General features: G+C 42.2%; 2 protein-coding genes across 7 annotated transcripts in view; one reads left to right on the forward strand and one right to left on the reverse strand.

Annotated features, from left to right (window-relative positions):
• The window catches only part of SYNPO2L (synaptopodin 2 like), a 40,448-nt gene extending 38,594 nt beyond the window's left edge, over positions 1-1,854 (reverse strand). The window contains 2 exon segments of the mRNA XM_068139807.1: positions 1,469-1,528; positions 1,530-1,854. Of these exon segments, the coding sequence (XP_067995908.1) occupies positions 1,469-1,528; positions 1,530-1,574 (105 nt within the window). The 5' untranslated portion in view covers positions 1,575-1,854.
• SEC24C (SEC24 homolog C, COPII coat complex component) overlaps positions 1-22,055 on the forward strand; it is an 85,945-nt gene that overhangs the window by 46,377 nt on the left and 17,513 nt on the right. The window contains exons 1-9 of one of the 6 annotated variants that reach the window (XM_068139821.1): positions 5,259-5,341; positions 12,320-12,522; positions 14,642-14,725; positions 16,954-17,095; positions 18,061-18,239; positions 18,645-18,785; positions 18,888-19,094; positions 20,030-20,160; positions 21,385-21,453. In XM_068139821.1, coding sequence (XP_067995922.1) covers positions 12,348-12,522; positions 14,642-14,725; positions 16,954-17,095; positions 18,061-18,239; positions 18,645-18,785; positions 18,888-19,094; positions 20,030-20,160; positions 21,385-21,453 — 1,128 coding nt within the window. In that variant the 5' untranslated portion in view covers positions 5,259-5,341; positions 12,320-12,347. Of the gene's footprint in view, positions 1-5,258; positions 5,342-8,921; positions 9,034-12,319; positions 12,523-14,641; positions 14,726-16,953; positions 17,096-18,060; positions 18,240-18,644; positions 19,095-20,029; positions 20,161-21,384; positions 21,454-22,055 lie in introns of those variants that run through there. The other 5 variants (XM_068139815.1, XM_068139817.1, XM_068139818.1 and 2 more) reach the window with 5 other exon arrangements.

Raw genomic sequence — 22,055 nt, forward strand, 5'->3', positions numbered from 1 at the left:
ATATATCTATATATATATCTATATCTATCTATATCTATATCTACATCTACATCTATATCTATCTCTATATCTGCTGGGTTAACACAGCCTGCTCTCTCATCAGCAGATTCAACCCAACCCATGACATTCTATTTGCTAAACTTAAGATATGACACCCAGTTCTGGGGTGACAGCTACTTCTACTTAGTATCTTTCTAGACATGCTACTAATCTTTGAGCAATATTCCATTAATCTTAAGGAGCAGCTTAGCCTGGGTAATGTCTGGTTCTTGCTGCTGTTCAATCCTGAGTAATCTTTATAACACACACAGTATCTACTCCCCTTTCAGTCCCAACTTCTTGTCTATTGAGGAAAAACAAGAGTCAAAATAATTCTAGATTCTACACAGTTTATGTGGCCACTGAAAATCCCATTTCCTAACAATCACTGATGCCAGATACCTATTTCAAGGACACTGACTCTTTGGCACCTGAAGCTCTATGAGTATGCACAGAAGTTGTTTTCCTTGGAAAAAAAAGGAGCTTTCTCCATTTAAGAAACACTCACTTTGGATCCAACCTATGGGATTCCAAACCATCTGGCAAAAGTTAACAAACAAACACTCCTTGACCTGGGGTGAGCCAAAATGATACAGAGTATTTAATTTAAAAATTATTAGAGGCACAGTCTACTTGAGGAAACAGAAGGAGCTGGGCATAGCATTTTTTCCTTCCTGCTGCTGGATGCCTTCCAGTGAGACATCCCGAGATACCATTTCGTCAAGACTGATGCAGCTGCTATGAACTTAATAAACAGAAGACTTTTTTTCCCCTAATTTTTAAGCTACTTGGTAGTCTTCCATGAAAAGAGAACAGTAACAGTTGCTTATTGAAAGTAGTGCAGTTCAAAGTTCATATTTATTCCCATCAAAACAACTGCTTTTCTTTAATTCTTGAGATGGAACCAATATTTGTTGCTTAGAGCATAAAAAAATACTCACTTCAGATCGTATCAAGAAAGTTTCACCAACAGAAGAGACCTTAAGAAATGTCTATTTTGAAAGTTGGAATATAGTCATGATGTGTTAGGGCAGTTGAACTGAAATACAAATACAGCTTTTGTTGCTTCAATTTAAAATATTTTTTCTTTAGTTGGGTGTTTTGCACAAGTACTGAAGCTTCCACTTTTGAGCCCTGCTCCTTCCTGCACTGTCACTATGGTTATATCTCTGCTGACAACTGGGGAGAGTTGTACAAAGTGTCTGAGCTGTACAGACACTTGTATGTACCTCAACAGCATCTATTTCAGGTCTCACATCCCACCCCACACCCTGATTGACCATTCCACCAAAGTTTTCCTTTTAAGATCTGCTGCCACTGTAAGGAGTTCCTGCATTCCTTAACAGTAGTGATAGATGTCCAACTCAGTAGGGGTATTTGAGTTCAGCAAAACAACTCTGGCCTCACAGTTCATATCTCAAGGTCCTACCTTTGACACTTGAAGGGGTCTTTTCTGCTCTGAACCCCCTTGCAGCCGGAAGCCCCAGGGGGGCACCTCCAGACAGCGTGATGAGCATTTCTTCTTCAGCTCCCATGATCTCTGTGCGATGGATATTCTGTCTTCCTACTTCAAAACAGAACCCAGTTCTTAACAGGTGATACCTGCTACTCCCATCTTCACAATTCACGCCACGAGTCTCCGGTTCTCCAAAAGGTACTCTGCTTACCTTCTCTTTCAAGCTCACACACACACAAAAGAGGAGTTAAAACTGTCAAGTCCAGCCTTCACTGCTCTTCTGGACTCTCAGCTGCTGTTCTGCCTATGATTAGACATTTGATTCTGCTCTTGGTAAGGGGCCAGAGTTGCCCTACACACGTGTCACGTCAATCTCACCCCTCTGTGCCCCCCCCCCCCCCCCCCCCTCATAGATCTCTCACTGGAGCACTGCTGAAAATAGCACACCTCCTGTCTCTCCAGAGCTTTGTCTGACACTCTTAAAGCTGGAAGCATTTCAGAAAAATTTTGTTTCCACTTCCCATTCCAAATGCAAATCCTAGAGTCACCCAACACTCAGTATTCAGACAAGGACATGACACAGGCACAAACTTATAGAAGATCAGGTGATAGCACATGATCCTCAGAAACTGAATAAAACCAGCTTACAAGTGACATGCTCTATACTTGTGTTTTCTTTGTGCAGCTAGCATTATTACACAGTAGCACTATGTCTGCTCTGAAAAGAAAAACAGACTATAGATGTAATGTGCTCTCTCTGCAGCTTCCTGTTCCCTGACATCTCCTACAGCAACTCCTAAAATTAGACATGGAACCAGAATAGTCAGGATTAGCTACACAGACAGGATTCAGTTCTCTGCAGGGCACTATGTATGTACACTCCCAAATGACCAAGAGAACAGCTCTGCACCTGGGTCATGGAATAGTTTGAGTTGGAATGGACCTTTAAAGGTCATCTAGTCCACCCACCCTGCAGTGAACAGGGACATTTTTAACTAGATCAGATTGCTCAGAGCCTCATTCAACCCAACCTTTAATGTTCCAGAGCTTCACCACCCTCATTGTAAAAACTGTCTTCCTTATATAGTTTCATAGTTTCATAGTTTCATAGTTTCATTCAGGGTTGGAAGGGACCACAAGGATCATCTAGTTCCAACCCCCCTGCCATGGGCAGGGACACCCCACACTAGATCAGGCTGGACAGAGCCTCATCCAGCCTGCTCTTAAACACCCCCAGGGACGGGGGCCTCGACCACCTCCCTGGACAACCCATTCCAGGGTTTCACCACTCTCATGGTGAAGAACCTCCTCCTCACATCCAGCCTGAATCTCCCCACCTCCAGCTTCACTCCATTCCCCCTAGTCCCTATCACTACCTGATATCCTGAGAAGTCCTTCCCCTGCCTTCCTGTAGGCCCCCTTCAGATACTGGAAGGCGACAATTAGGTCACCTCGGAGCCTTCTCTTCTGCAGACTGTACAGCCCCAACTCCTTCAGTCTGTCCTCATAGGAGAGGTGCTCCAGCCCTCTGATCATCCTTGTGGCCCTTCTCTGGACACGTTCCAGCACCTCCACATCCCTCTTGTAATAGGGGCTCCAGAACTGGACACAGTACTCCAGGTGGGGTCTCACCAGGGCTGAGTAGAGGGGGAGGATCACCTCCCTCGACCTGCTAGCCACACTTCTCCTGATGCAGCCCAGGATCTGATTGGCTTTGCGGGCTGCAAGTGCACACTGAGAGCTCATGTTGAGCTTTTTGTCCACCAGCACCCCCAAGTCTCTCTCCTCAGGGCTATCCTCCAGCCAGTCACTGCCCAGCCTGTATTTGTGCCTGGGATTGCCTCGACCCAGATGCAGGACCCTGCACTTGCTCTTATTGAACTTCATGAGGTTGGCCTGTGCCCACCTCTCCAGCCTGTCAAGGTCCCTCTGGATGGCCTCCCTTCCCTCCAGCGTGTCTGCTGCACCACACAGCTTGGTGTCATCAGCAAACTTGCTGAGGGTGCACTCAATGCCACTGTCCATGTCCCCCACAAAGATGTTGAATAAGATAGGTCCCAGGACTGATCCCTGAGGGACTCCACTTGTCACTGGCCTCCACTGGGACATGGAGCCATTGACAGCCACTCGTTGGGTGCGGCCATCAAGCCAGTTCCTTATCCATCTAGTGGTCCACCAATCAATATCTTGTCTAAATCTGCCCTCTTTTACTTTAAAACCATCTCCCCTTGTCCTATTGCTACAACCCTACTAAAGAGCCTGTCCCCATTATTCTTATAAACCCTTCTTATGTATTGGAAGGCTGCTAGTAGGTCTTCTCAGCACCTTCTCTTCTCCAGGATGAGCAACCCCAACCTTCTTGGCCTTTCTTCATAGGTGTTCATCCCTCTGATCATTTTCATGGCCCTTCTCTTAGTTTGCTCCAACAGGACCATGTGTTTTCTGAACTGAGGAGTGCAGAAATGGATGCAATACTCCAGGTGGGGTCTCACCAGTGCACAGTAGTCCTTTACACTTTTCTCTTTTAAACCATGACAAGGTGTCCTGGCTGTCCCAAGTTACCTTGATCCCTTGGGAGCAATAGGAGGAATCCACGTTCTCCTTTGCTACAGGGCTTAAAAGAATTTTGTTAAGATCCTAACAACATACTTACCTTTTACATTTTGCATGCGCTTAGCTCTCAGTGACTAACAAGTACCTTACCAATCTTTGTGAGGCTGTTCTAACATTGAAAGGAAACAGTTTTGCTGTGACACCATTGCTCACTTGACTACTCCACTACCAGTCTTATAATACCGCTCATTCAGTGCCACTGCATGGTGCTGGCGGGCACACAAAACTGTAGGTAACAAACAACCCTTGCACAGGCATCACATTTCAACGTAAACCTGGCCCTGGGTGCTCCTGTGTCATGGCCTTTCACAGGTTGCTGGCAGGACACATGGTCAAGAGGACTGCAGAGACCTTGTAACTAAATTTCAGTATCTGAAGGGGATCTACAGGAAGGCTGGGGAAGGGCTTGTAGTAATAGGATAGAGGGCAATGGTTTTGCATTGTAGCAGGGTAGATTTAGGTTACACATAAGGAGGAAGTTGTCTACAATGAGTGGTAAAATAGTGGACCGGGTTTTGCAGGAATGTGGTTCAGGTCCTGTCCCTGAAGACTGTCAAGACAAGATGACCTTTCAGGGTCTCTTCCAAGACCACGCAATCTGTGAATCTGTGAGGATCGGCAGAGTTTGCCCGCGGTTGTGCTGCGTCAAGGTTGGCTCCAGCCAGGCCTTCAGTGACGGCTCAGCCGCTCCTGAGGCCAAGCGCCGGTTCTCGGACTGTACCGGCGATTTGAGAAAAGAGCCCCGCGGCTCTGCCCCACACCACAGCTACAGCGGCCATGCAAGTTTCCCTCTCGCCCTACTTGGGGCTGTCCTGCATCCAAGGCGAGGGCACAGCGCCTGTATGGACAAGCACGGCTCTGGTCTGAACGCGCCAGCAACGGCCGCCGTTGGAGCGGCGGCGGCTGATACCCAGGCAAACTGCGCCGGGTTGTCCTCGCCCGCCACAGCTCGGCACTTCCGAACACCCAACCAGGGCCGCCCCTGCGAGCGCGGCGTCCGCCCGACGCAGTGACGCCAGCGGCCGCAGGCGGAGGCGGTGCGCGAGCTCCCCGTCTCACAGCGCCTGTGCCGTATCCGGGCCTTGCCGGGTGGGGCGCAGCGACGAGCGGAGGTTGGTGGGGAGTGCGGACGTGGCAGGCAGCGGGCGGGGGGAGAGCCGCTTCCGGGGGAGCGGCGGGGCCGGCAACCGGAAGCGGGCCCGGCAACAGCGGCAGGAGCGGCGGGCAGCGGCGGTGAGTGGGGCCGCGGAGCGGCTTTTGCTGGGGTCGCAGGGGGAAGGGAGGGCGGTGCTGGGCTTGGGGTGGCGGCCGCACAGGTGCCCAGGGCGGGCAGCTGGCACCGCGCGTGGGGGCCCGGCCGGGGCCTGAGACGCCTCTTCTTCTCCGCCAAGGAATTGAGGCCTGGCAGCATCCAGCCCGGTGTCACGTCGGATCCGTCGTGTCTGTGCACCACGTCTGGTCTCTACAGGAGCCCAGGTCTTCACCAGTAATACGTCTGGGCGAGAGCTCACCGCCAGGGGCCGGCTCGGCCTGGCCCGGCCCAACGAGGCCTACAAGGCTGCCTGTCGGCGGGGATTTTTACTGTAGGGAATAGGCTGCTCCAAAGGGAGCCGTCAGCCCCTCCAAAGGGGGGTCTGTGAGTCGGGTTGTCGCACCCTCCTGGGGAGCCGGGCACTTTTTTTATGTCCTGGGTGCGCTGTGAGGTAGATAGCCCCTCAGCAACGTCCCTAATCTCTCGTAATCCACAGATCTTCACCCAGCGTTTGTGTTGTGCTGTTCAAGCTTCCATTCATTCCAGGCTTGTAAACGATCGTGGTCCCGTGCAGAGACCTGATGACTGAGTTTGATTGGTGTTGGTAGTAAAACTTAGGGATTGTCTGTCAGTAGCTTTGAAAGAGGAAGGAGGAAAGGTATAAAGATGGTATGACCACAGCCGAAGTCTGGTCTTGAAAGAATGGTTATGTGAAATAGTCTCTTGCTTTCCATGTAGATGGTGCATTAAACATGTTTAGTTTGTATCATTGGAGTTTGCTTTTACTCTTTCTGAGCAATGTTGTTTTGTTGTTTGTTTTTTAAGTAGAATGAAGATTAGTTTAATTATTTTTTATTCTTGAGACATACTTGGGTATTTTTCAGTATGTGTGTGTAGTGTCTTAACTTCAAAATCTACATCAAATCAGAGAGACTTTGCAAAACTGCAGATAAACTGGGCCTTCTTGGTAACTGTAACACTGAAGTTCTGTTTAGACTTACTGGCTGATGGAAGTGGTTGCAGAAACAGTGGTGAAATGGTTATATCCACACCAGAAGTTATCCATCAGAGTTAATATTTATATTGTCTTGTTCAAATACAGATTTTTCAGTTTGGTACTTGATGTTGATTTACAGCCATTAATGTGAAGGCTCCTTAAAAATGTATTTAGATCCTTTTGAGCAGCACAGCTCCTTAGTCAACTTTACCAAATGCGAGGCAGGGGATGTTAGAGGGAGAGAAATTGCTGTTTGAGGTATTGTTGTTTAGAAGCAGTGTGGAATCACATCTGTGGAACTGGTAGGTGTTTTGTTGCTGATTTTGTACTACAGTCTTTCCTGTTAGTATGAAGTTGTCCTGAATAGGTTTAGAAAGCTTTGGCTTTAACGTGGTGGGTTTTTTGTTTTTGTGGGTTTTTTCCCTCTTCTCTTTTATTCCCCCTTCTTATAGAGTAGGTGTTCTGGTTATGGGGATTGATAGAAATATATATGGCTTGGCTCTTAAAAGGGGACTTACTTTCCATCGCGTGTGTGGAAGCGTAAGTATTTCTATACAGCTTTGTGTGGAAAAAGTTCTTGCTTCTGGAACTACTCTGGTTGGAGCTGTACCACTCAGGATTCTTTGTTATAGATAGGCTGTGTAGTAGACATTGATAAAAGAGATACTTCTTCTTAATATGCTATGACATTCACTCCAGGCTCTAATGTCATGGAGGAAGGCTGAGTTATAACAGTGAACAGATGTCTAGAGGATTATTTCTTTAATGAATCGTTTGATGCTTATACCTCTTTCAATGTATTCTCATGCTACTGTAGGACTGTATTTTTTTCCTGTAACACTTATCAGGAGGGTCAAAAATCCAGGAAAGAATTGATGGTTGGCTAAGGAAGGGCAAGGTACAAAGAGTGACTAAAAGTCATCAACAACATGGGCTCCATGGAACAGAGAAAGTGGATATTTTTTGTTCTTAAGGTTTGAAAAGCTTTATCAGAGATGAATTGTGAAGGTAGAACTTGTTCTTAAATGTTCAGGAAGATTAGTTGTTAACCTAAAAAGCACTAAAAGTATAAATTGCACAGTATACATTAGGAAAAGCTAATTGTATACTTGTTAGTTTCTTGTGAGTGATGGGACTTGTGTAATGCATGTTTGAGTAGAAAAAGTTGGAGTGATTTTGGATGAACGATCATTGGTGTTCCAGTATATACAAAGGAAACTTGTTTAGGATTGTAGCATTTAAAAGTTACATCCTATGTATTCCTATTTATCTATTCTTCTGGCCTTCTCTCTAAACTGTAAATTACTGTTGTAACTTCCTAATCAATTATACTTGTGCAAAGTTCACAGAAATGAGTCAGATATCTTCACACGTTGTAACATGCATGTGGACGTAGCTAAGGAAGAGAGGAATCTTTGCTGTGATTTAGTTGATGTCATATTTTCAATTACTTTTGCTCCACAGGATTACTCTCCAGAAGCAATGCCCATAACTGAGTGTTCTTGGTATCTTTTCTTAGACCTTTATTACAGAAACAGAGATGTAAATCAGTTCTACCAGGAGATTTAAGTCAACAAAGAGTATAAAATACTACTGAAGTGAAAATCTGGTGATGATGGCAGGGGTTAGAAATAATGGTAGATTTAAGGTTAGGTCAAGACTAAACTATTTTGTATTCAGTTTTTAAGCAATCTGACTCTAGTAACTTGAATGTTATATTGGATCTTGCCCCATATGATGAATCAGCCTATTAAAACAGGGTTTAATGTGGCTCTTCTTTAGGAGAATGTAAAAGTAATCACATCTTAGATGTATGCCATGATTTTTATGTCCCGAAGCCTTCTTTCAATTAACCCAGAAAGAACAGGGCTGCAAAAATCTGCTCCAGTACTACTTGTGTCAAGAAATTCTAGCAGCTGATCTATCCTTTCTTCTCCTGAAAGCATCTTCAGTGAAAAACACAATGTCTTCTGGACTTCGACTGATACTCAATTGTAAAGATTAATTTTGAAAACTTTGCCTTTTACCTCTCATAACAAGATATTTCTGGCAGTGACTTAAAATGCATAGGTGGAGAAAATGCTACCTCAGATGTGACAAATTGAGAATCTGCCCATGTGGAAAGACAGAGCACCACAAAAATAGAACCAAATAGGAGGATCAGGTCCAGTAGTGCCATTTGGATTGATTTGGACAAATGTGTAGGAGGTTATTGTTCTCTGTTTTGATCTGGGAACTATTGTAAAAGTTGAAAGATCCCCACCCCCCAGTATTACTGTGTATTTTTCTAACATTAGTTCATTTCTGATCAGCACTGGTTGTCTATCTTGTATAATAGCTTTCTAGTATGAATTTTAGGTGTGCAACTATTTTGACCGAAACTTCCATGGTCAACTGCCTTGAAAGAGAAAATGACATAGAATGACTTCTGTGCTTTGCCAGAAAATTGTCATAGCATTTTCCCAATAGTATGAGACCTTATCACAGAAGCAGCCTGTTTTCTCCATTTTTCCCTGTCTCATCTATGCATTTAATTCTTTCTGTGTAACCAGGTTCTAATGTTTTGGGTTTTTTTGAATGGAGACAAAATGAATGCTGATTGATACAAATTGCTTGTACTGTGGAAGAAAAAAAACCAGATTTGTTCAGTGACAACTGTCTTCTGCCTTCTCAGAGGTTCGTACTCTTGGCCCTGCCCTTTGTGATACTCCACATCAGTGATGAACAAGCATGCCTCTAGAGCAAGTTGAGCAACCAAAAGAATGAAGCAGCCCTGTCCCCAGCTTCAGCACTGGGCTTAGTCTTGAGTCTTCCTCCTCCTTTACAATTCCCTCCTTGACCCTATGCCAATATAGAGCAAGCACCAGCTTATGCTGAGGTGATTAGCCTGCGCTGGCTGCCACATGGGCTAGGTCTGAAATATATCTATCTTTCTCTTAGTTGGGAACACTGAATTAGAACCATTTCCTTTGTGTATCTACCTTTTCCACAGAAAGTGCAGGAAATTATCTCAGAACTCTTTGCCTCTGTAAGCTTGCATTACATAAGCTTATCTCTTGATTTTGGTATACTATGAAGACAGCTACAAGCCAACAGATACTGCCTACTCAAGTGGGAAATACTGGTATTCATGTGAGGGAGGAGAGGGAAGTCTGAAAAAAGAACAGTGAAAGGCAATTCAGTAAGATCACTTTCTGAATATACATTCACAACAGTAAGTCAGAAGTGGTTTGTAAGAGGTATGCTTGAGTTCTTGCAAAAAATGAGAGGAAAAAACAGTAAGATTGTTGATCTTCTGCCCTGTAGTAAGTCCTTGCTCAAGCATTAGATCTGGTCAGGGATTTCTGTAGGTGTAACTTGTGAAGTGTGGTAATTACTGTAGCTCAGGAAGTATCCTGCCAGGATGCTACTACTTTGCCTGCAACTCTTTGTGGAGGAAGGAGCTGTGACTAGAAGTAAAATTCGTCATACACAGTCCAATAAGCAATAGTCAGGAGGAGCCCTCCTTTCTTGGCAGAAAGCCATGTCCATGTGTTTCAAGATGTCTGGGTAGAGCAGTCTTCTCAAAGCATTCTCCCTTCCCTTAAACCCCCACCTTTGCAATCAGACCCATCCTCCTTTACTGAACAGGAAGTTGTTGTGGGCAGGTCTGTGATTGCAGTGTGGTGATATCAGTTGCCTACCTGGAGAGGAAGAGGTTAACCTTCAGGGAACGTGGGAAGGGAGCAGGTCCCAAAGTCCAGATTTCCTGGCCTCATGGCAGCTCAGTTTAGACTGTTCTGCAGAACTAAGTCAAAGGTGGTAGTGGTAAACCAGAATTGTTAGAAATTACTCTCTTGCTGGCATGTTTCTTATGTGCAATCATGTTTAAAAATACTGCAGGCTAATCAGAAATTGTCACACTGTAGTAAGTTGTTATGACCAACGTTATGTGTTACTTTCAAGAGCAAATTACTTTTAAATGCTTAAGTTGTTTTTGTAAGCAACCCCCCTATCACTACATTTATATAACTTAAAGAATAAAAACATAAAGCTTTATTTGCTTTCATATGAAATGTAATACCTGATTTCAGAGTAAGCATTAGTATTCTTAGTATTTACATGACAGGACAAAGCATAACGGCTTCACATTGGAAGAATCTAGATTTAGATTAGACAGACATTAGGAAACCGCCATGAAAAGTGGTGAGGCACTGCAACAGGTTGCCCGGAGAAATTATGGAGACCCCAACCCTGGAAGTGTTCAAAGCCAGACTGGATGGGGCCTTGAGCATCCTGGTCTGGTAGAAGGTGCCACTGCCCGTGGCAGAGGATTTGGAAATAGATAATTTTCAAAGTCTTTTCCAATCCAAACCATTCTGTGATTCTACATTCTGTCATGTTTACCAGCTGGAGGAGGTTAAATGTAGTTTGTATGTATTATGCTAGCTTCTGTAAATAATTGATTTGTCGTGATATATTTATTTTGTCTATATATATGGATCTGAAATTATTTCTGTGCAGATGGCTCATATAGAAGCTGTAGTTATTTTAGTACCTTTGCTGTGCAACTGTGTTGTCAATTATTGTAATAATTCTTTAATGTCATATTTGTGGCAGTGTGTAGAACCAACCTTAGCATTGATCAGCATGCTGTAATCAATGTATAGGCAAAATAACTGGAGTGCTTGTTATTATAGATTCCTCATTGGCATTTGCCTCAACTGGCTGGTGACTGATGCAGCTGTATGTCTCCTCTGTGTTAAGATTTATTGTGTATCTTCCAACCCACAAGTTCATCGTGCAATGTGGAGCAAAATATGGGGGCAGAATTAGTTACTTGCTTTACCTTACCATTGCATTTTTATATGAAGTGGAATGCTTTAGTAAAAAAACAAATTTCTCTGAAGACCTTTTTTTTTACAGTGTTAGTGTAGATAGTCTTAGCTGAAGAGGGTAACAGTGCCACAGAAAGTGTCCAGAAGAGTACAGGGGATGCAGAATATCCTTGAGAAACAGACCATGAGAGAATCTCCTGGCCATGAAGACATCTCATGGGCTCTCCACAGCTCAAGGGCTCTGTGGCTGCTTGGTACCATGATATTGTAAGATATGCTTGACTGGTTTGGCATCTCCCAGTGCAATTTCTGCTTTTCTCATTATAAAGTTAGTCAGTGTCTTTATATAGTTAAGTCAAAAGTGTGTTGGGAGTCTGACTGGTAAGCAAGATTTCTTGCATAGTTTTGCTAAGAAACATCTCTCTGTCTCTGATGCTCTGTTTCAGGTCTTAACACTTTTTTTATACCTTCTTTAGTAACATCTTCACATGTGATGTCTTTCCATTTTGAACACCTTTCTTAGGTGAACATGCTGCTTTTATGTAATGTTTTCATTTTCTGCAATTAATGTACATAGCAAGAAGTTTAAATTGTTGTTCAAAATTATTTAGATCTATTGTTTAAAAACAAGCCTTAAATACTTCTTGTGTTCTGGGTTCTGTCAAACACTTGAAGTTATCGATGGTGAAGTGTGTGGTTCTTGTAGTAAGGAAGCACTATCTAGTAGACTAACAGATGTGAAAGCTGAATTTGTTCAGTGTTTTTGAAGCTTATGTTAAGGAGTCTCCCATCTGTGCCATGAGTTCTGTTTTCTGTTGGTCTGATCTGTGAGGTGAAAGTAGTTTGTAAGGTGTCTCAGAAAACTTCGAATGGCAGTTTAGGTATTTTTTTTTCTAAAAAGGTGATCACAAATCTGACCAGGATGAAGCAGTGAGTAAGTAGATTAGAAAAGAGTTTCTTAAAATACTGTTTTCTACTTAGTTCTTGTAAAGCATTTATCTTACTTGAAAAAAATTGCTGTGCAGTTACCTTTAATGTTTTACCTCTGTTTATTTCAGGAGTTTTAATTTCTGTGAAAAATGGTGGGGAAGTCTGACCAGTTTGGATTTACATCTGCTAAAAGGAATTTACCCCTCTTTTTGCAGGTGAGATTAGTTTGGGGATGTGAATACAATGAGTGTAAACCAGCAAACTCACACAGGGCCTCCTTATGGGCAACCTCAGCCTGGATATCAGGGATACCAGCAGCCTGCCTATGGAGGACAGCCATTGCCAGGGGTTCCACAGTCGCAGTATGGAGCTTATAATGGTCCGATGCCGGGATATCAACAGCCAGTCCCTCCACAAGGTATTTCTCAATCAAAACTTAATGATTGATAACTGTGAAATATTGTGTGGGAGGATTCTTTTTCCTGTATAATTCCTTAGTCTTTATTTTGTGGTAGCAGTTACCTTATCTTTTGTATGTAGCCTATATGATAAAAATCATGTTCTTGTACCTTCTAAGGTGGTTGTTCTTTCATTTGTCCATTTTAGAAGGGCATACTCTTCTTTTAGTAGATCATGAAATTAACACGTTGAAAAGCACAGCCTGGTTGGTTTGTTTGTTTTTTTCCCTATATGCCCCTCTCCCTGTAGTACTGAAGCACCAGACTAGGACTGAGAGGAGGCAGTATTTAGGTATTGTAACAGATTTACAATTGAGATTAAATCATTCTAAATAATCATGTAAAGCATACTCCATCCTGAAAGGTTACAACATACAGCTCTAGGCAGAAAGTGTAGATGCAGCTATTTTCATTAATGCCTTTAAAATCAGTGGGTGGTCTGTGGATACTTGGCAAGCTAATGGATTCCATAATTTCTCATATTACTTGGTTTTTGTTCAACTTCCCCCCCCCCCCCCCATTTTCAACAGAAAGGCTATCTTAAAATTATGGAAGAATTTTAGATACATTTTTTTTCTGAGTACTTGAATGGCTTAATCCTGAGTACTTGAATAGATTAATAATTCCTTGAACATCCGAGATGTAAAGAGAGGTCTTCTCCAACCAAAATAATTCTGTGATCGCATGGATGAATTAACTTCTGCTGAGATAAGCACAACAGAAACTTTGACTCTCAAATGTTTGTTCTGATTTCAGATTGGTATTCTAAGGAAATTAGCAATATGCTAATCATGCTGATAGTCTCTATATTACTCTCGCTTCCAAGTACGTCTTGAGATTTTGCAACTTAAATTTTAAAACAAAGTCAGTAAGAAGAATAGAACTATCAAAGTGCCTGTAGTTGTCAGGAAACTAACAGAAGTGGGAGATGAATTTGAGAGCTAAATTATTACACTGTTGTTTGGTTGGTTTTTTTCCATTGAGTAGAAGAAATGTTAGTTTGGCATGCTAAAGAATGGGTGCTTCAACTGCTTCATCTTCCTTTTCTTTCCTTAATCCCCTTCCTTCAATCCTCTCAATAAATCTTTTCCAACAGCACTTTTAATCTGTGAGTTCCGATCTAGTTTCACAGAGGGTTTAAATTCCTGTAAATGTAATGAAAACCAGCACTGCACAGAGGAAAAAATCCTGCTTCCTGGGAAGACAGAGGCAGAGCTCAGCCATTGAGCAGCTCTTTGGCTGCTCAGTGTAGCCATCAATTGAGTTTGCATCAGATACTTCATGAACTTTCACACTACAAGCCTTAAAAGTACTTCTTTGTAGGGGAACTTTTTCCTTCTGAATTATTTCTGGTTTGCCTTTTCTTAATTTTAGAACAACAGAAATGTGGTTCATGATAGCTCAGTAAGGATATGCCTAGAAAGCTTGATAATATGCATGTAAACTTGTGGTGATGAAAAATGCAAGTTTTATTTGTACTAGTAATGATTGAAAGGTGCTGATACATTGAGGGCAACACAAGGATCTCATTTGAACAATAAAGATGTATTACACTACTCTTCAGTAATATTTTCTGTACTTTATTTATATAGAGCAAAGGCCACCCATGGTTTGTGGAGATTTCTTTTCTGTCTTTGTTTCTGAGATCATCCTTCCTAGACTTAGCGGACTGTATTAAGGAAATCTCAATTGTCAAGTCATGCATTTTTTTGACCTATTACTGTAAAGCCAGGATTCCTATCTCTATAATGAAGCAGTAGCATAATAGCCAGAAGCTGACCTGTTACTAGCTGCTGAATATGACATTCAAGTGTTAAGAATGTGGACAACAGGTGCCATCCTTAGTCAGGGAGTCTTTCACGTCTGATTTCTGTAACAGACTCTAGCTCTAACTATAATATTTATTATGCAAGGTAGAACAGTGAGAAGGGAGTGTAGCTTAAGGACTAATGTGGTAAATGTGTTGTGAATTTTTTGTATGTGATGTTTTCATTACTGTAGACTGTGTTCAGCTTTGGAAGCACTGTCTCACGGTTCTTTCTCTCAGGCTTGCTTTACTGGTGTATTCTGTCTTTCCAGGTTACTTTCCTTCCTTGGGATTCCCTTTGAAGGGCTCTCCTGTATCTCTCAACTCTGACAATTCTCTTGCACCTAATTTCATAGGTAAATGATGTCCGTCCTTTCTGTGGGAGTGTTTGTGCCACTTCTTCTGTGCCAAGTCTCCATTTAATACAATTATATTTTTCAGAGAGGTACCTGATTATTCAGGCAGAGGTGGATGGGACACTTTGCAATCTAATTATAGGCAGCACTCCAGAAACATAAATAGGACCTGAAGAAATAATCCTCATGGAAATCCCTTTTGCCTGCAGATTCATAGCTAAAGCTTGACTTTTTGACTGATGTTTTCTGGAGATTGATCTCAAAACCTGTTTCGGTTCTGTTGGGGACAATCCTTAGTCCTATTCAGGACAGAACTAAACTGTGAGGCTTTAAATTACAGCACTGCAATGAGGAAATGGAAAATCTCCACAAGCACTGGGAGGCCGTAATTGGAAGTCATGAGATTTTTGTAACTTGTGCTGTCATTAAGGGAAACAAAGTTTTTAGCTTCATTGGCTGTAGCATAGAAACCAAGTATGTTAGGAATAGTAATAACTCAAAAAGCTGTGGTTTGAAGGAAATACTTTTGCAAAGCTAGCAATCAAGGTATGAGAATTAGAAATGGTGCAAGAAAATGTGTTGTATTTTCCCTTCATTCAAATGAGTAGAATTTTGAAGAGCTGTTTCCAGTAGTGCTAACTTGTTTATAAGAGTAGGGAATTAGAGCTGAGCCAAGACCTCAAATCACAGGGATTTGAGTAAAATCACAGGAACTTCCTTTTTCACTTGTAGTCTACCTCCATTTTGAGGTCTGTGATGAGCAAGAGCAATGCCTCAAAGGTGTTGAAGGGCAATTCAGGATTCCCCAACCCTAATGAAACATAAGCTAGTAAAGTGCTAGATATTCATACCTTTTCAAGTGAATTTTTTTCAGTGGCTGTTCAACCAGTCTAAAAGTGCCAAAACACACTTCAGAAGCTTTTTCTGAAGTAAGCATCTATTTCTGTGATTCTATTTCTCAAATTTTATGCCTGTTGTAAAAAAGCAAAACGAAACAACAAAACCACCAAAAAACCCCATCAAAACCCATCCCAAAATAACGCACAGAAACCCTCCAGGAATTGGATTAAATACGCTTTCAAGACTAAAACATTATATAAAAACATTAAACATTGAGTCCTGAGTCTAGTTGTGAAGGAAAAAGACCAAGAAATTACTGGTTATTCATACAAGGTCTACTTAATGTCTGCCTTAAATTTTATATCCACCTTATTAAGAATTACATGTAGCAAAAGTATAGATGAGTTGAAACCTCATGCTTTGGTGTATAAATTATGCTTTAGAGTTGTGAAACGGCTTTTGTGATAACATATTTAATAATGATTCCTCACAAGATGGTTTCAGGAGTCCTTTTTAAACTTGTCATGCTGGTCACTGTCAGAGACACACAACAGTGTGCATGTTTTGCCTTGGTCTCATGGGACAGTTTAACTATATCCCATGCCTGAAATATGTTTCCCTGTGGTTAGCAGGCATGGTTACATGGTTGTTCTATTTATCATAAGTTTTAGCATATTATTATAGAAATGGAAGTTTATATACTACTTTTTGGAAGTAGACAGTTGTTCTGCTGGTATTGTATCCAGTGCTGCAGCTTGCAGAAAGTGTGAAGACTTGTTTCTTAAGCAAGTATGTTCAGACTGTGACTGAACCAGCTCAGTTTGAAAGATGATCAAGTATTCCTGTTAGCCTCCAACCTTGAGAGGCTGTGAAGAACAGTCTGTGGTGGACTTCATTATGTTACATATGAAAGCAACTAGACATATTTTGGAAAAGTGAATCTAACTTGCATAAGCTGCTTACTTTTCAAGTAGGAAATATTGACCTGTAATTAATCATTAGGTTCCATGTGAGTACTGTCCTTGGGCTAGATAAAAATAATTTGTCTTGGAAGAGGAAGAATAGGCTGCTGACAAACTAACACTTTTTTTTCTTCATCAAAAGATGCTTTTTGAAGACCTTCCACAGTACATATTTTCTACTCGGTTTGTGTGGAGATGATGACTAGTGACAGTGTCTAAAAACATGTGTGTTCAGTTTTGCTGCTTCCAAAGTAGTTGTAAAGGGTTTGTTGCTCATGGAGTACTGATACGTCAGGTTGGCCACCACAAAATTGTTTCTGCAATTTTATTTCTTGGATTTCTCTTGGTAGTTGGTTCAAATTCCTGTTTCTGTGAGTAACTTGTGATTTCTAAATTTTTTTTTTGTCTTCCTCCTGATGTCTCTAGGTTCATTAAGAGCCCCTGAAACATCTGAAGCTCCTCCTCCAACTTCTGGAGCATCTCTTCCTTCTGACCACCTGGCATACAGTCCGTTCGGACATGGAGATGTGCAGAACGGAATTCCCGCCTCAGCGGCCCCAGTGCAGACGTATGTACATTAAAAGCAAATCCTAAAAATGCCCTGTCTTGGTAGACCTATGCTAGCTCTAGACCTTTTAGGATCTCAAACAAAGTAAATACTTTGTTTTCCTTGTGGTGCATATGGGCTTTCTTTAGTGCTTCCTTATTGTTTTAGAACAGCATTTTGCATTAGGGCTATTTGTTAGACAGTAAGAATCTCTGGAGATGAAAAACTTCTGGAAGAATGTGAGCAGATGTCAGTGCCTGATCAAAATCACTTCTGCTCCAAAGACTTTTTTGTGGTAGTAATTTTCCTATAAGTAATTTTCTAGTTCCCATAATCTGTCTTATTTTACAACAATTGAATCCACAGAGCCATAGTATTTGATTCCTTGGCAGTGTGAATTTATCTTTGTCTGGAGCATGTTGCTATCTGTCATTCCTGAGTAAATTCCTAGTATTGGTCCTGGGGCTTTCTCTGTCTGTATCACTGAGTTGTCTTCATTTAAAGCTCATGAGTGTCTTCTTCAGAAAGATATTGCCATTACTCCTGTGGTGCAAGTAGCAACAGTTCTTACCAGTTGTGATTAGTGGTTATGGTGGAAGGTGATTGGTTTTTGCTTCCTTCTGGTGAAGCTTAGCATTGTCAGCTGGAGAGTCCACATCCTTTGAGCCAACAGAGCATTACTAAATAGCTGTGCAGGCCTTACTATTGCTCTCTAGACTCTTGCATATTTCTGATTTGTTGTGATAATTAAAGCGGAATTAACAAAAAGAAGCATCAAACAGAGTATGTATTTTATGAACCAGTAGATTATTTATGTATTATCCACTCAGGATACGTAATTATTTTTCCAAAATTAAGCTACAATGGTTTTATGTAAATAATTGAAAACTGACTAGTGTTTGTGGTGGAACAATTTTAAAAGGCAGAGAACTCTTAAGTGCTTGTATAATGGGGCATCCAGTGAGGTTTCTTGTCTTTCTTCTCAGGCCACCTGCTTCTCAGCCGTTTCTGCCAGGCTCAGCACCCACGCCTGTCATCCAGACATCTGCGTTCCAGCAATATGGTCCCACCCCAGCCAACGTACAGCAGCTCCGCAATCACATGGCAGGGATGACGATTGGCATTACTACAGCTTCTGCTCCTCCCCCAGCTGGTCTGGGCTATGGTGAGGTTTCCTGGCTACAGAAATACTCTATTGCTTTTCATTTATACTAGTAATTCATCAAAGACTTGCTCATCAGTGATTGATTACCGTATGATGTTGGGAATTCTCCAAGTGTTGACATCTGCCATAGTAAATGATAGTTTCCTTGACTAATAACATGATCATAGAGGTCTTTTCCAACCATAACAATTCTGTCATTGGGGAAAGCAAAACTGAGACTATTGTAAGGGACACTGCAGTAACAATACCTCTGCTCAGCTAGGTGAACCTTGGTGTCAAACACAAAGTCTACCACTGGAAGTGGTAGACCTGTTTAGATAATCTAGAGCACCTGGACTTTACTTGCATATTAACTGTCTGGAAGATAGAAGGAAATGATGTTCTATCATCTTTCTTTCTTACCAGGTCCTCCAACATCAGTTCCACCAGTCTCGGAAAGCTTTAGTGCAACAGGATTTGGTCTCTACACACATTACACTGCAAGCCCAGGACCGCCTCCTACCACTGTGTCTCAGGATCCTCCTTTGGCACAACCTCCTTTTCCAGGTCAACCAATAACAACTCAGCGCCTGCCTACTCAAGTCCCTGGTTTTGCCCCACCTCCCTCTCCTGCAGGGATTGTACCTCCCTCTTACCCTCCTACCACAGGTGCCCCAAGGCCACCTACCGTGCCAGGCCCACCACCACTTGGGCAGACACTTGCTGGACCACCAGTATCACAACCTAATCATGTATCCTCACCACCACCTCCATCAACTATGTCAGGGCCACACCCTGGGCCTGCTGTCAGTGGCCTTCATGGACCACCTCCTCCCACTCATCCTCCTCAGCCAGGATACCAAATGCAGCAGAACGGTGAGTATTCCTGTCATAGGAATTGAAAGCTATGGATTCCAGGCTTGTTAGCTGTGGGCTCCTGGCTCCACTCTGGAGGTTTCATCTTTCCCTGTACTCATACGTGAAGGGCAAATCCAGGATAAACAGTAGAATGTGTCATTCAAAGTTAAATGTCTCACAGGTGTTAATCAATGTAATATAAGGGGAAAAAAAGAGGGCGTATCCCCTTTGGAAAAAAAGGGAGATATCCCAGGAAGAGTTTAAGGATGTTACTAGGTCATGCATTCCTGGAGAAGCTGGGAGCTCATGGCTTAGACAGATTCACTCTGAAATGGGTCAAGAACTGGCTGGAGGGCCAGGCCCAGAGAGTGGTGGTGAATGGTGCCACATCCAGCTGGCGGCCAGTCACTAGCGGTGTCCCCCAGAGGAGGATGAGGGGAGACCTTATTGCTGTCTACAGCTACCTGAGGGGAGGTTGTAGCCAGGTGTGGGTCGGTCTGTTCTCCCAGGCAACCAGCAACAGAATGAGGGGACACAGTCTCAAGTTGTGCCAGGCTGTGTTCAGGCTGGATATTAGGAAGAAGTTCTTCACAGAGAGAGTGATTTGCCATTGGAATGGGCTGCCCAGGGAGGTGGTGGAGTCACTGTCTCTGGAAATCTTCAAGAAAAGGCTGATGAAGCACTTAGTGCCATGGTTTAGTTGATTGTACAGGGCTGGGTGATAGGTTGGAGTGGATGATCTTGGAGGTCTTTTCCAATCTGGTTGATTCTATGATTCTAAGTAAATAAATCCTAGTTTACTTGGCCAAAAAATTGCATAATTATTACCATAACACTGAAAATTTATGATCAAAATTTTGTTATGAACTTTCAGTCAGTTATGCAACTAGACATCAAATTTAAGTCTCTCTAGTGATAGCCATTGTTTGATTTTGCTGTCCCTTTCTTGTAAGGTTTCTTTGGGCAGGTAAGGGGTCCCCAGCCAAACTATGGAGGAGCCTATCCAGGAACACCAAATTATGGACGTCAACCCGGACCACCACCTCCACCAAAACGCTTGGATCCGGATTCCATTCCTAGCCCTGTAAGCTTACTTTGTTCTTATCAGTGTGAACTCTTCCACAGTGTTTTTATATAAAAAACCTGAAAAATACCAAAGTTGAAAACAGATTTTCATTCTGAATAACATCAGACTGTTTTCCTGCCTACCTTTCTCTGGTACATCCCACCTCCATCTTTTATGATTGTGACCAGAAGCAGTATTTTTTCCCTGACTAAAGAAAGGCACTGCACATGCAAATCAGTGCTTTGATTCATTGGGTGTTTTTCTTTATTATGTTGTATTTTGGGAATCCTGGAGGACTCTCGTTGAGCTTGTTTATCCATTTCTGGATTCTTGCCTAAGGACTTCAAAGTGAACCAATTTCAGGCTTTGAGATGACAGTCTATGAGCTGTCTGATCCACATTTAAAGTATGGTTAATAGGAAATGGTTGTGCTTTTCTGTTCTCCTTTAAGTTGTGAAAGAAATGATTAGTGTTCTCTTGGGACATTACTGTACTTCAGTCAGATATGGACGATTTCTCAGGGTTTATCATCCAGAAATGACAAGCAGTGCTGTGTACTGGTCAGCAATGATGAGTTGCTAAGCTTGGCACTGTTACCGCCACTAGTCTACCAGTGCTGTTCTGTCTGCTGCTGTTCTGTTACTGTCTCAGAAGGCCACAGTGATTTGATAACAGGAAACCTTTCCAGGGCAAAACTATAAGGAGAATTTAGTTTTGAGTTACATCATAGATCTGGACTGGTGCTGCTCAGAAGTTACTGCTATTCAGAAAAGATTATGTGCTTAAATGCCACGTTTATGTGAAGTTAATTACTGTATTTTTTTCATGGAGTATAAAAAGTCTTCAGTTGCTTGTCTGCTTTTCTTCTACTAAATTAGATCTCAATTGGCTTGTGTCAGTTGCCTTCTTTCCAGCATGTTCTTGAAGCGTAAATCCCCAATTTCTAACTAAAATGAGCATGTGAGCCACTACCTCTGTTAGCAATGTGTTCAGAGCTCAAGCCCAGTATCCTGTCAAGGCTGGGTTTGGGATCCGTGTATGCTGCAGAAGCTGATGTTTCCTGTTCAATGAACCAATGTCCAAATGTATTTTAATTCCAGTGCTACAGGTTTGGGTAGAGAGAAGTAACAGTGTTACTTTTTGGTTTATTATCCTCTTTTTATTTTCTTTTCCTTTCTTTTTTCTCTTCCTTTTTTTTTTTTTCTGGTGGCACTCTTTACTTTTTATTTTTTTTAAAAAAAGCAAGTTAATGAGCTGCCACCCCAGCAGAAACCCAGGCACAGAATAGACCCAGATGCAATTCCTAGTCCAGTAAGTGCTGTATATATGTCAATTTTAGTGTGTGTGTTGGTGACCATCCATGCATGCCTGGAATCTGAACTTCACCTTGCTAACCCTCCCATCATTAATCCTTTACCCTTTCCTTGCTGTCTTCTGCTTGCCTTATCAAAAAAGAGTAACATTACACCACAAGAGGTTGTTAAAAGTCTTCTCTACTGGGATGGTGAGGCAATAGGAAGCAGACTTTCAGAAACAGATCATGAAGAATGTCTCCCCTTCATGTTGTCTGGTCTTTAGAGTATTTTCTTCATCAGATTCCAGCTGGCATTTTCGATGTAAGCTATCAGTGCAATTGTCCATACAGTGTGTCTTATATTAACTTGTACACACAGCATGAGCCTCTTCAGCCATATTTTCTAACAGTTTTGAACAGAATTCTATTACTGTTCTTGATATACAAGTACTGCGTATGCTAATGCTCTGAAGTTCTCAAATTGAACATGGACATTTTTGGTTTGATGTTATTTTCTGATATGAATCTTCCAGTAGATTAATATGAGGCATGGGGAGCCATAAACATTCTCTCATTATCTGTGCTCATACATAACCATTAAATTTCTTATTTGAAAATT

Source organism: Melanerpes formicivorus, unplaced genomic scaffold, assembly GCF_026170545.1.
Source record: "Melanerpes formicivorus ecotype bairdi unplaced genomic scaffold, bMelFor1.0.p_v2 SCAF_6, whole genome shotgun sequence".
NCBI classification, from domain to species: Eukaryota; Metazoa; Chordata; class Aves; order Piciformes; family Picidae; genus Melanerpes; species Melanerpes formicivorus.